Here is a 14,585-nt window from a genome sequence, read left to right on the forward strand (position 1 = left end):
CCCAGTCTCAATCCGATTCTTTTCTACTCCTGCTATGCTATTTCCGGGGTCCCCCCACCCGTTCCACCCTCTATTATCCTCCCAGTCCACCAGTAACACAGTAAGCAGAAACCAAGGGAGGAATGCTGACATTAGGGAACAGGGTTGATACAGGGTTGAGTTGGAACGTTAGGATTCACGTAGCAGTAGGTCTTAAAATGCTAGGTCTTAAAGTGCTAAAAGTTTAAGTCTAGAGCTGTTAAAGTGCATTCAATAACGCGTTGTAAGAGACTAAAGTGCTATGGTGACAACTTAATAGCATTAATTACACAGGGTTAAAGTGCGATTTGTTGGTTAAAGTGCTGACAGTTGTCTAACTTAGCAGCGATTGGCCCAAAATAAAGTGCTAACAGTTGGAATATTTAGCAGCACCGGTTCAAATTAAAGTGCTGGTGGTTGGAAGATTTAATAGCGTTGGCTCATATAAAGTGCTGGCAGTTGGCAGGGATATCAGCGTTGGCTCAGGTGACAATTTACTAGCGCAATAAATGTGCAATTTGATCGTATAGTCCTCAGTCTTATTGGTGGATGTTAAATCCAGTTGATCTCTCACCTCCCCCACCCACTGTCAATGTCAGGGTCGGATGGCTGAGGGCCTTGCAATAGAATGACGGATCACTAAGATGGCCGCCGGAACTGCTGATGAGCTGGATAGTTCCGGAAATGGAGGCAGTAACGCGGTGGGTGGCGTTACAGTAATGGCGGTTGATCTCAAAACATGTAACAGCAGCTATGTAGCGGGATATAAAGTTCCAGCCGCCCAGGAGTCAGCCTAGCAGTCGTGAAGTCAGCGTTGCTGGGCAGGAGCGTTGCAGGCAAGAAGATCACGATCGCCGTAAGAGATCTTAGAAAAGACGCTGAGTCATCAAGCGGCGTTGGTCAGGCTCTCCCAAGAAAGGTGCTGAGTCACCGCCGCTCCGCAGGTCCGGCTCACCCACTCGAGCTTGCCCCAGTGGCAGCAGACGCGCGGGAGGACCAGCCAGGACGTCTCCGGGCCTCAGGCAGAGATGGAATATGAGGCCTGTCTCGGTTGGAGCCGCGGCGGAATCGCACCTCCGGGTGCAGGGGAGTCCAAGCTTGCCGCGGAGGGATCGGCACGAAGTCCGGAGAGCCGAGTCACGCTAGGGATACAAGCGGATGATGCAGAAGGAAACCGGGCCGGATCGCGCCGTGGTGCAGGCGGATGATGTAAGCGCTCGGGGCGACAGCAGCCCCAACAGCTCTCTTCAGCCCGGTAGTCCTTCAGCCCGTCTCCGACCGGCTCAGGCCACTATTCCGGCAGGCTCAGGTTGCAATCCAAGCCGCGGACGAGTCCGAAGCGCAACAACACAGGCCGCACAGCGCACACCGCCGAACTCCAAGGACGGCCGTCCCAGCCTCCCTCCGGTAATCGCAACAGCGGTGGAAGTTGGCGAGCTGGCGGGTTAGATGTTCCAGGCCAGACCGAGCAAGCGGGTTGGGAGGGAGCGTGCTAGACCGTAGCAGTAGTAGCGGCCTTCGCTCTACCTCCTTCCTCTCCCTTTCTTCTTATTTTTCTCCCTGGTTCTTCCCACTCAGCCCCCCTCAAGACCCCCTCCGGGGTCCTGAGGAGATGCCGGTTCAGGAGCCGATGAAAGGAGTTCAGAATAGGGGTGGATGGATCAGATTAAGCTCGGATTAGGAACTATCGCCTTACCCGGACGGGAGGTTAGCTGTTAGCAAGTCGCCATCTTAACCAAACAGTTCTGTCCTGTCCCGTCCCCCTCAAGTAATCTGTTTTTAATTCTGACTGATTTCCTGCCTGCAAAGTTTGTCAACTGGGACAGCATGGAAAATTCCCACCTTTTTGTCCACAGGGCACATATTCCATAACGATAGGTGTCAACACTATTGTTTTCAAAACAGGTTGTTGCAGGCATGGGCAAACTTTGGCCCTCCAGGTGTTTTGGACTCCAACTCCCACAATTCCTAACAGCCAGTAAGCTGGCTGGGATTTCTGGGAGTTGGAGTTCAAAACACCTGGAGGGTTGACGTTTGCCCATGCCTGGGTTATGCCATATTCATTTTCTAGCCATTGTAATTTGTTTACACCCCTTCCAGTTTTATGGTCAAATGTTCTTTTGTTGATAATGGAACCAATGTTTTGTTGATAATGGAACCAATGTTTGTGAATATCCACCCTTATCTTCTAAGCTTTGTAAAGATATCTGGCTGGTGTTGGGGCTGGGAATGTGTTTCCAGTTTGGCGAATGGTTCCATAGCATTCCTGATGACATGGAAGTCTTGCATACAAACTGCATTAATTCCACTGTAGATGTCAATCATCTGCCAAGCCTTTTGCAAGACTCCTCCTCCTTTGCATTCAGTGTAAACGGGAAGGGAGGTAACAATAATACATTTTATTTATTACCCGCCTCTCCTGATGGATTAAGGTCATTCCACAGTCTTCTTTTGGGACTGATGAAAAGGTCTTCTGGGTTCTGGTTAGTGGAGTGAGTGTCTGAGAGGACCTCAGTGTCCTAAAGTGTCGTTATAGAAAGAAGGTGATCCCATAGGTCACCTGGACCCAGGCATGTAGCCGGGGGGGGGGGGGGGGGCTTGGGGGGCTTCAGCCCCCTCCCCCCCCGAAATTCTCATGGTGGTCCGCGAGGCGACCTTACTGGTGCATTAAACTGTTAAGTTATTCATATCATGATCTGATCACCATGCTCAATATATCCCATATACATGGGGGTATTGGGGTAACGATACAAAAAGTTTGCTAGGGTAGACCCTCTTTCACTCAGACTCAGCCCCCCCATCTCCGAATCAAACTCAGCTCCCCCCGAAACAAAATCCTGGCTATGGGCCTGCCTGGACCCAAACCATGTAGGGCTTTAAAGGTCAAAACCAACACTTTGTATTTTGCCCAGAAACTAACTGACAGTCAGTGGAGTGACTTTAGGTTAGGTGTAACATGCTCACTCCTAGATGTTTCTGTAACCAATCTGGCTGCTGTATTTTGAACTTATTGGAGTTTCTGAACTTGGTACAGAGGTAGCCCAATGTAAGGTGCACTGCAGAAGTCCAACCTTGAGGTTACCAGTTTGTGCTCCAAAATCAATCCTCCCCCCCACCCCCCAAAAATTCGGCTCTCCTTATGTGTCATTACTACATGCTGGGAGAGCTTCAGCACAACTGTAATGGAGGGCAGGTAAGTTTTCTTTAATCTTAAAAGAGGTATGGGGGTTTTGGGGGAGGGAGTTGGGATTCCCACAGTTTTCCAGACTAATTTAGTCCGGAAAATTGTGGGAATGGTGTCTGGACTGAAGCCAGACACTGGAAGTAGTGGGTTTATCTAATTAATTTGCTACAAACCACAGTTTTCCAAGTTTGTGGCAAATTAATTGCAAGTTGCCCAGAACGTCATCTGGACAGCCCCCTTTTTATTGCAGAAGTTTATTGCGGAATTTCTGCAATAAAGGGGCTGTCTGGATGGGCCCCCAGTTCAAAGCAGATATTGTGGGATTTTCTGCCATGATATTCTGGGATATAGGGCTCTGTGGAAGGGCACTATCGCCCAGAATATCAAGGCAGGAATTCTCACAATATCTGCTTTGAACTGGGTTGCCTGAGTCCACTCTGCCATATATTCCAGTTCAAAGCAGATAATGTGGGATTTTGTTCAGCTATGTGGAAGGGGCCAAAGTTTCACAAGGTCTTCTTTACAGCTTCCTGTGCCCAAGAGTGCTGCTGCGTCTGTTGCCTCAAATTCCACACAGCTGTGTCAAATCCACATTGAACTGGACTATATGGTGGGTCGGGGAGAGGGGGGACTGAGATTGCACCCAGTTCAAAGCAGATCTTGTGGATTATCCTGCCTTGATATTCTGGGATATACATACATATAACCCAGAATATCAGGTAAAAGTATGATAGCTGGGACCAAGTGCTGGTAGTGCTAAGCTGATTCCAGAATGGTGGTTGTGAATGAGGAACATGTGTGTGACCATGTGGTCCATCTGAACATTAGGAAGAATTTCCTGACTCTGAGAGCTGTTCAGCAGTGGAACTTTCTGCCTCGGAGTGTGGTGGAGGCTCCTTCTTTGGAGGTTTTTAAACAAAGGCTGGATGACCATCTGTGCGGGGTGCTTTGAATGCAATTTTCCTGTTTCTTGGCAGTGGGTTGGACTGGATGGCCCATGAGGTCTCTTCCAACTCTTTGATTCTATGAGTGAGACCAGGCAGAGTGAGAGACGCAGGCAAGGCACAGTCAGCAAGATAGACGAGCCGCATGCGGGTCAGAAAGGGGGGGGGGACGACATAAAGGAGGGGACAGAAAGGAGGGCAACAATAAACAGGGAAGCATTACTCCACTGTTATCTGTGTCCCGCCTGTGTTAACTCAGTTGAGTGGTATCCTGGCGCCGGACTGCACTACCAGTGTTTGCAAAGTAGCGTTCCGGAATCAGCGTAGCACTACCTGCACTCGGTCCCAACTATCATACTTTTACCAAATACCATTGCATATATCAAGGTATACACACACACACACACACACATGCCTTGATATATGCAGTGATATTCGGTAAAACTATGATAGCTGGGACCGAGTCAAGGCATATATACACACACACACATGCACACACATACATATATGCCTTGAGATTATATATACATACATATACATATATATGCCTTGATATCCTGCCATGGTCCTTCCATACAGGCAGATGTATATGGCTGTGTGGAAGGACCATGGCATGGAGGAGCCGTGGCATTTTGATCGGCGGGGTGCTAGAAGGCAGCCACATTGCGCTATCAGCATTGGCGAAGTAGCGTTCTGGAATCAGCATAGCGCTACCTGTACTCAGTCCCAGCTATCATAGTTTTACTGAATATCATTGCATATATCAAGGCATATATATATATGTGTGTGTGTGTCAGGCATGTAGCTGGGGGGGGGGGCTTGGGGGGCTTCAGCCCCCCCCCCAATTCTCATGGTGGTCCACGAGAAGCCCTTACTGGTACATTATTTCAACTGTTATGTTTATTCATATCATGATCTGATCATCATGCTCAATATATCCCATATGCATGGGGGTATTGGGATAACAATACAAAAGGTTTGCTAGGGTAGATCCTCTTTCATTCAGACTCAGCCCCCCCCCCCCCAAATCAAACTCAGCTCCCCCCAAACAAAATCCTGGCTACGGGCCTGGTGTGTGTGTGTGTGTGTGTGTGTGTGTGTGTGTGTGTGTATACCTTGATTATGTGCAATGATATTCAGTAAAAATATGATAGCTGGGAAGGCATATATATGCATATGTATGTATGCCTTGACTGGTCCCAGCTATCATACTTTTACCGAATATTATTGCATAGATCGAGGCGCATACACACACACACACACACACACATGCCTTGCTATACTGTATATATACTCTGTGTTCTGGAACAGATGTTCCAGGAGCTCCAGATTTATTTGCTGTGTTTGCATGTTTGTGTGCAATCCCATGCTTGGGATTTTGCAGCAGGGAGTTTCCTGTTATAATTTGCATTTATAGGGTAAGCCACCTGCCAGTTATTGTTAGGTTCCCTGGTCCCGCCCCTTTTTGAGTTTTGGAGGGAACAGGAGCCTTTTTGAGTTCAGTTCTCACAGAGAAGCCTTTTGCACAGGACGTAGAACGAAGTGGCTCCTGTAGAAAAGCTTCGTCTTTTACAGCTTGGCCAGGGTTATACAGCCCTACGGCTTGGCCAGGAGACATACAGCCACAGCTTGGCTGAGGGTCTTCAGCCGGCCATCACAGCAACCTGGACTCCTTTTTCCCTGGAGGTCTACAAAGCTCTGTTGGGGCAAGGGTTGCTTGCGGAAGCCAGACGCAGTTGGTACCGGGTGCAGGGGCTCCACGTCAACAGAGGCAAGTACAGACTGCCCAGATTAGAAGTTAGGATTTCCCCATTAGTTAGTTACAGTTAAGAAGATAGTGCCTGTTCCCAGTGAACAAGATTGCAAGAGCCAATAGACTGTTACGAAACCTTTAAAGTACCTGTTTATTTTCATCAATAAAGAACTTTGTTGGACTTACTTTAAGCCTCTACAGAACTTTGTTTGGGGGAATCTAAGGGCCTTTAATCTGAGGCAGCCCCGGCGTCCCGTTGGGCAAACAGAATTTATGTCCTGTCTACAGTCATGCGCACAGGCCCAGCGTGCGACAGCACACTCTGTGTGTGTGTGTGTGTGTGTGTGTATATATATATATATATATATATATATATATGCCTAGATCTATGCAATAATATTCGGTAAAAGTATGATAGCTGGGACCAGTGTGTGTGTATACACACATACATACACACACACACACATGTATAAAGAAGGCATATATATGCATATGTATATATGATCTGAACATGAGGAAGAACTTCCTGACTGTGAGAGCCGTTCAGCGGTGGAACTCTCTGCCCCAGAGTGTGGTGGAGGCTCCTTCTTTGGAAGCTTTTAAGTAGAGGCTGGATGGCCATTTGTCAGGGGTGATTTGAATGCAATATTCCTGCTTCTTGGCAAGGGGTTGGACTGGATGGCCCATGAGGTCTCTTCCAACTCTTTGATTCTATGATTTGATTCTATGATTCTATCTTCTAGGTTTTATGATATATGCCTTGATATTCTGTCAAGGCCCTTCCACGCCGCTGTATGTATATAGCTGTGTGGAAGGACCATGGCATAGAGGAGCCGTGGCATTTCGACCGGCGCGGAGCTAGAAGGCAACCAGGCGACCGACCAATGGATGAATGAATGAGGCGCGCGCATGTTGGTGCGGGGTGTGTGTGTGTGCGTGCGTGCGCAACCGCGTCAGCCAGATAGGCAGGCAGGCGGCAGCGCGCGCCCATTGCGCTGGTGTGTGCTTTTGCACAAAAGCTAGTGCGCGCGCCAGGTCCGCGGTGAGCCTTTGGAGGAAAGGAGGAGGAGGAGGAGGAGGAAGGAAGGAGGAGGGAAGAGGAGGAGGAGGCGGACAGCCTGCCTGCCTGTCTGGCGGAAGTGTCTAGCGGCGGCGGCGGGCAGCCGAGCCCCGCAGGCTTTGTGCCTGTCTCGCTGGCACACACTCCTCCCGCCCCAGGAAGAGAGGAGCGGGTTCCCATCCACGCAGAGAGGGGTTGCCAGGAGGACTATGGCCGGGCCCTGGGTCCGGATGCACGGCGCCTCGCAGGAGGAGGAGCAGCAGCCGGAGCAGGAGCAGCAGGAGCAGAAGCAGGAGCGCCCTTTGGCAACGGAAGGGCCGAGGAAGGGGGCGCCGCGGACGGGGAAGAAGGCGCGGAGGGGCTGAGCGTCGGCCTCGGGGATCTCTCATTCTCCTCCCGCCTGGCCCCGACCACCACCACTACCACCAGCAGTGTCAGCATCAGCATCTGACAGCAGCGACCCGAGCGCGAGCCCTCCATCCCGGTCCCGGGAAAGCCCGCTGCGGCGAAGGCAGGGGAGACGGGAGGAGGAGGAGGAGGTCGCAGCGGCGGCTGCGCAGAGCGCGACTGCGGGGAAAATGAGGTGAGTCACGGCCGGCAGCAGCTTCTCCTCCTCCTCCTCCTTTCCTTCCTCCTCCTCCTCCTCCTCCTCCTCCCCTTGCTCCTCCACACAGGTGCAGCCCACCCCCAGCCCCGTCTTGTAGGAGAGAAGGCAAGAGGGGCAGGGCTGAGTTGCTCCTTCATCCCCCTTGCACAGATCAGGCGTCCCATTGAGACAGCTTATTCTCTCCTCCTCCTCTAAAACACAGAGACATGGCAAGGGAAGACATCCCACCTCAACATTAGGAAGAATTCCCATTTTGGGCAGTACAATAGACTGCCTGGGAGGGAGTGTATTGGAGCCTCCCTCCCTGGAACATGGCCACACAGCCTGGGAAACTCACAGCAAGCCATGAAAGCCTTCAACATCACATTGAACTTCCTGACTGTGAGAGCTGTTCAGCAGTGGAACTCTCTGCCCCAGAGTGTGATGGAGGCTCCTTCTTTGGAGGCTTTTAAACAGAGGCTGGGTGGCCATCTGTTGGGAGTACTTTGACTAGGTTCTTGTAGGTTTTTTCGGGCTATATGGCCATGTTCTAGAGGCATTTCTCCTGACGTTTCACCTTCATCTATGGCAAGCATCCTCACTACCTCACTACCTCTGAGGATGCTTGCCATAGATGCAGGCGAAACGTCAGGAGAAAAATTGCCTCCACAACATGGCCCTATAGCCCGAAAAACCTACAAGAACCTAGTGATTCCAGCCATGAAAGCCTTCGACAATACAGTACTTTGACTGTTTCTGTGTTCCTAACTGGCAGAATGAGGCTGGACTGGATGGCCCTTGGCAGGCATGTACCGGGGGTGGGGGTGGGGGGTGGATAGCTTGAGGGGCTTCAGCCCCCCCCTCCCCGAAATTCTCATGTTGGTTCACGAAAAGGCCTTACTGGTGCATTATTTAAACTGTTATGTTTATTCATATCATGATCTGATCACCATACTCAATATATCCCATATGCATGGGGGTATTGGGGTAACGATACAAAAGGTTTGCTAGGGTAGACCCTCTTTCACTCAGACTCAGCCCCCCCCCCGAAACTCAGCCCCTCCTGAACCCCCCCCCCCCCTGAAAAAAACTCACCCCCCCCCCCCCGAATCGAAATCCTGGCTACGGGCCTGGCCCTTGGGCTGTCTAAGAATCCATAGAATCCCTTCTTGAGCTGCCTGAGTTTACCTCAGAAATGGCATTTGGAGTCATAGAATCATAGAATTGAAAGAGACCTCGTGGGCCATCCAGTCCAACCCCCTGCCAAGGAGCAGAAAAATCACATTCATAGAATCATAGAATCAAAGAGTTGAAAGAGACCTCATGGGCCATCCAGTCCAACCCCCTGCCAAGGAGCAGAAAAATCACATTCATAGAATCATAGAATCAAAGAGTTGGAAGGGACCTCATGGGCCATCCAGTCCAACCCCGTGCCAAGGAGCAGGAATATTGCATTCAAATCACCCCGGACAGATGGCCATCCAGCCCCTGTTTAAAAGCTTCCAAAGAAGGAGCCTCCACCACACTCTGGGGCAGAGAGTTCCACTGCTGAACGGCTCTCACAGTCAGGAAGTTCTTCCTCGTGTTCAGATGGAATCTCCTCTCTTGTAGTTTGAAGCCATTGTTCTGCGTCCTAGTCTCCAAGGAAGCAGAAAACAAGCTTGCTCCCTCCTCCCTGTGAATTTCCCTCTCATATTTATACATGGCTATCACATCTCCTCTCAGCCTTCTCTTCTTCAGGCTAAACATGGCCAGCTCCTTAAGCCGCTCCTCATAGGGCTTGTTCTCCAGACCCTTGATCATTTTAGTCGCCCTCCTCTGGACACATTCCAACTTGCCAATATCTCTCTTGAATTGTGGTGCCTAGAATTGGACACAATATTCCAGGTGTGGTCTAACCAAAGCGGAATAGGGGGGTAGCATGACTTCCCTGGACCTAGACAGACACTATGCTCCTCTTGATGCAGGCCAAAATCCCATTGGCTTTTTTTGCTGCCACATCACATGGCTCATGTTTAACTTGTCCATGAGGACTCCAAGATCTTTTTCACATGTACTGCTCTCAAGCCAGGCGTCCCCGATTCTGTATTCAAAGCACGCCCAACAGATGGCCATCCAGCCTCTTCTGAAAAGCCCCCAAAGAAGAAGCCTCCACCACACTCCAAGGCAGAGAGTTCCACTGCTGAACAGCTCTCTCTCACGGTTAGGAAGTTCTTCCTCATGTTCAGGTGGAATCTCTGTAGTTTGAAGCCATTGTTCCATTGGTCCTAGTCTCCAGGGCAGCAGAAAAAAAGCTTGCTCCCTTCTCCCTATGACTTCCCCTTACTTATTTATACATGACCCTCAGAAAATAAGCTTGCTCCCTCCTCCCTATGACTTCCCATCACATCTTGATCCCTGGCCCTCATCATGTCTCCTCTCAGCCTTCTCTTCTGCAGGCTAAACATGCCCAGCTCTTTAAGCCACTCCTCATAAGGTTTGTTCTCCAGACCTTTGATCATTTTAGTTGCCCTCCTCTGGACACAGTTCTATGATTCTTCCAATTTGATGATTCTGTAATGGGCTTGGACAAACTTTGGCAGTCCAGGTGTTTTGGACTTCTCAGACTTTTCAGCTCCGGTAGGCTGTTAGGAATTGTGGGAGTTGAAGTCCCACAATTTTTTCCAAAGCTTCAAGGAACCATGACAAGATAGTTCAGAAGGGATTTGCTTTGCTTTTCTCCGAAAGTGTGATATTGAATCATAGATCCAAAGAGTTGGAAGAGACCCCCAAGGATCATCCAGCCCAACCCCATTCTGCCATGTGGGAACACCCGATCCAAGCACTCCCAACAGGTGGCCATCCAGCCTCTGCTTAAAAACCTCAAGAGAAGGAAGCTCCGACATGCTCCATATTTCACTGTCAGGAAGTTCTTCTTAATATTTAGATGGAACCTTTCCCCCTGTAATTTGAATCCATTGCTCTGTTTTCTAGCCTATAGAACAGCAAAACAAACTAAACTAAACTAAACTAAACATGCTGGTTTCATCTTCAACATGACATCATTTCAAGTAGTTAAATATAGCTATAATGTCCCCTCTTAACAGTCTTCTCCAGGTGAAACATATCCATTCCTTGAGTTGCTTCTCATAAAACACGGTTTCACTTGAAACCTAGACCCTTCCACACAGCTGAATAAAATCCCACATTTTCTGCTTTGAACTGGAATATATGGCAGTGTGGACTCAGATAACCCAGTTCATAGCAGATATTGTGGGATATTCTGCCTTGATGTTCTGGGTTATATGGCTGTGTTGGAGAGTCCTCAGGTAACGTTACCTGCTCCTTAGGAGCCCCCAGTGGCACAATGAGTTAAACTAGTGGTTCTCAACCTGCAGATTCCCAGATGTTTTGGCCTACAATTCCCAGAAATCCCAGCCAGTTTATCACCTGTTAGGATTTTTGGGAGTTGAAGGCCAAAACATTTGGAGACCCACAGGTTGAGAACCACTGAGTTAACCTCTTGTGCCAGCAGGATTGAAGACCAACAGGTTGTAGGGTCGAATCTGGGGAGAGCGTGGATGAGCTCCCGTCTGTCAGCTCCAGCTCCCCATGCAAGGACATGATAGAAGCCTCCCACAAGGATGGTAAAACATCCGGGCATCTCCTGGGCAATGTCCTTGCAGATGGCCAATTCTTTCACACCAGAAACGACTTGCAGTTTCTCATGGAAAAAAAACTGCTCCTTTTCTTCTGATGGGCCCCTTGGAGGTGCAGCGGGTTAAACTACTGAGCTGCTGAACTTGCTGACTGAAAGGTTGGCAATTCGAATTCAGGGAGCAGGGTGAGCTTTGGTTGTTAGGCCCGGCTTCTGCTAACCTAGCAGTGTGAAAACATGCAAATGTGAGTCGATCAATAGATAACCCTTCTGCGGGAAGGTAACAGCCCTTCATGCTGTCATGCCGGCCATATGACCTTAGAGTTGTCTACAGACAAAGCTGGCTCTTCAGCTTAGAAATGGAGATGAGCACCACCCACTAGAGTTCCACACGACTAGAATTAATGTCAGGGGAAAACCTTTACCTTTACTTTTTTTGGATGCCTCAATTACTTTTCGATATGCTCAAGTGAAAATTTGTGAGTTGCACAAATGTTAGTGATTTGGGGAGACAAACTTTTTCGTTGCAGGGGCAGTGCCTCTCATTTTGCCTCCAGTGCAAAAATCTCTCTTTGGAATATTAGTAGGATTACCAAGTCTTTGGTGGGATAGGAACCAACAAAGCAAGATAAGTTAATAGTGCCCCCCTTTAACAACAGCATTATAACAACAAAAAGGAACCCTGTTGGCACTCTTAGATAGCTTATTGTGGACTATAGCCTTGTTCATGTGAAATGATTTGACCAGATGCAGAAATCTGGGGCCCCTTCCACATAGCTGCATAAAATCCCACATTTTCTGCTGGGATATATGGAAGTGTGGACGAAGATAACCCTGTTCAAAGCAGATATTGTGGGATTTTCTGCCTTGATATTCTGGGGTATATGGCTGCGTGGAAGGCCCCTGGGTAAATCTGATAGACAGGGGCAAATAGTGTCCTCTTGATGCATCTCAGGAGTCATGGTGGCACAATAGGTTAAACCTTTGTGCCAGCTGAATTGCTGACCCGAAGGTCAGCAATTCGAATCCACAAACCAGGGTGAACTCCCATCTGTCAGCTCTGGCTTCCCAAGCATGGACATTAGAGAAGCCTCCCACAAGGACAGTAAAACATCCAGGCATCCCCTGGGCAACATCCTTGCAGACAGCCAATTATCTCACACCAGAAACGACTTGCAGTTTCTCAAGCCGCTTCTGACACGCACACACACAAAAATATCAGTCACTGTGCATAGCACCCCAAATCAATCCTATTATTTTGGTATCTGAGGCCAAACAACCTTCCACACAGCAATATAACCCAGAATATCAAGGCAGAAAATCCCACAATATCTGCTTTGAACTGAGTTATCTGAGTCCACACTGCCATATATTCCAGCTCAAAGCAGAAAATGTGAGATTTTATTCAGCTGTGTGGAAGGGGCTTTGCTTCTCAATTCGTTTTCTGTAGTTACAGTAACTATCAAGGAAATTGCTATCAACCCTTTCATGACATCCTGAATCTGCTGCCTGAGGCCATCTCCTCCATCTGCTTCTCTTAGGTGATGTGAGGTGAACTCCTTTTTATTTCAGCATGCGACAGACTGAGGGTCCTTTCATGCTGCACAATTGTAGCACTGTGAATACACGCCATGCTTCTCCTCAGGTTGAAGGGGATAATCCCCAAAGGGCCAGTTAATTTTATTTTGGCAGCTGTACCAGACAATTCCATAAGTGTACCTCTCCACCCACAGCAGGAAAAAAATATAGTCATAATAAATATAATAACGAAACCTTTCATGGTCCCCCAAATCATCCATCTGAGGAGTCTCCCTTACGTTTCCTATTGAGAGAGTTCACCTTGGTTAGGCTTCTGTTCTGTGGAAAGTTCCACATATTCCTGGTTTTTGTTAATCAAGTTACTGTTAGAGGTAGAAAAAAATAAGTCAGACTTTCCCTTCTCAGCTTTAAAACTGAAATGAGGTCATAACCATGAGAGTGTCTCTGAGCACATGCAGAATGGCTTGTCTTCAAGTCTTTGTCTTCAAGTCTTAAGGGCTGCTTTGTGCAGTACCTGGCTTTGGGGTATATATATCTCAGGAATGTGCTAATTCTCCTGGTAGTGTGTGCTGTTTGCAACTCAATGGCAAAGGACTAATGACAAGGGGCACCTGTCTATCAATCTATCCATCTACCTACCTACCTACCTACCTATCTGTCTATCTGTCTATCTGGCTAATGACGAGGACATCCATCCATCTATGTACTTACCTATCTGTCTATCAAACTATCTATCTACCTACCAACTTACTGTATATACTCGAGTATAAGCCAAGTTTTTCAGCCCTTTTTAAAGGCTGAAAAAGCCCCCCTCAGCTTATATTCAAGTCAATGTTATTGATTATTTAATTTTGCTATTATTATTACATTTATTACTTTATAATAATAATAACAACAATAATAACATTTACATTATTTTACTCTATATCATTATTATTACATTTATTATTTTAATCTATTTATTATTATTATTATAATTATTATTACATTTATTATTTTAGGTTCTTGTGGGTTTTTTCGGGCTATAGAGCCATGTTCTAGAAAGCCTTCGCTACGGGGAGAAACTGTTCCAAGACACAAGGAAATTGGAGAAACTAAGGACCAGGAAAGCACATCTACTGTGCTCCCTGACTTTCCTTCTACGCTGCAGAGACACAGATACCATCCCACAATTTCTCGCAGCCAAAAGGACTTTCAAAACACCACAGGCTCATCGGATCTAGAACATGGCTCTATAGCCCGAAAAAACCCACAAGAACCTAGTGATTCCAGCCATGAAAGCCTTCGACAATACATTTATTATTTTATTCTATTATTCTTACATTATTATTTTACTCTATTATTAGTATTACATTTATTATTTTACTTTATTATTATTGTAATTACATTTATTATTTTATTCTATTATTCTTACATTATTATTTTACTCTATTATTATTATTTCATTTATTATTTTACTCTATTTATTATTTTACTTTATTGTTATATTACATTTATTATTTTACTCTATTATTGTTATTATTACATTTATTATTTCACTCTATTATTATTACTGTTATTATTACATTTCCAATATTTTACTCTATTAATATTGTTATTACATTTCCATTATTTTACTCTATTGTTATTCATTTTATTAGATTGATTATTTTACTCTCTTCATTATTATTAGGATACGTAAGCACATTTACATTGAAGGAGGTTAGAATAATAGTTTAATCAGAGTTGGACAGTCTTATCGTAAATTGCAGTTTTATGCAAATGTTCAAAAACATTTAACCTACAGATGCCTCAATTGATGCAATTTTATGGGTATCTATTTTTATTTTGAAATTTATCAGTAGCTGCTGCATTTCCCACCCTT

The 14,585-nt window shown here is 47.0% G+C and overlaps 1 protein-coding gene across 1 annotated transcript in view; it reads left to right on the forward strand.

The window, feature by feature from the left end:
• The first annotated feature begins 6,860 nt into the window (after nt 1–6,860).
• Nucleotides 6,861–14,585, forward strand: part of EVL (Enah/Vasp-like) — a 220,716-nt gene continuing 212,991 nt past the window's right edge. Inside the window, exon 1 of the mRNA XM_060755531.2 lies at nt 6,861–7,542. Coding sequence (XP_060611514.2) covers nt 7,538–7,542 — 5 coding nt within the window. The 5' untranslated portion in view covers nt 6,861–7,537. The remainder of the gene's footprint in view (nt 7,543–14,585) is intronic.

This window comes from Anolis sagrei, chromosome 1 (assembly GCF_037176765.1).
Source record: "Anolis sagrei isolate rAnoSag1 chromosome 1, rAnoSag1.mat, whole genome shotgun sequence".
Classification (NCBI taxonomy): Eukaryota; Metazoa; Chordata; class Lepidosauria; order Squamata; family Dactyloidae; genus Anolis; species Anolis sagrei.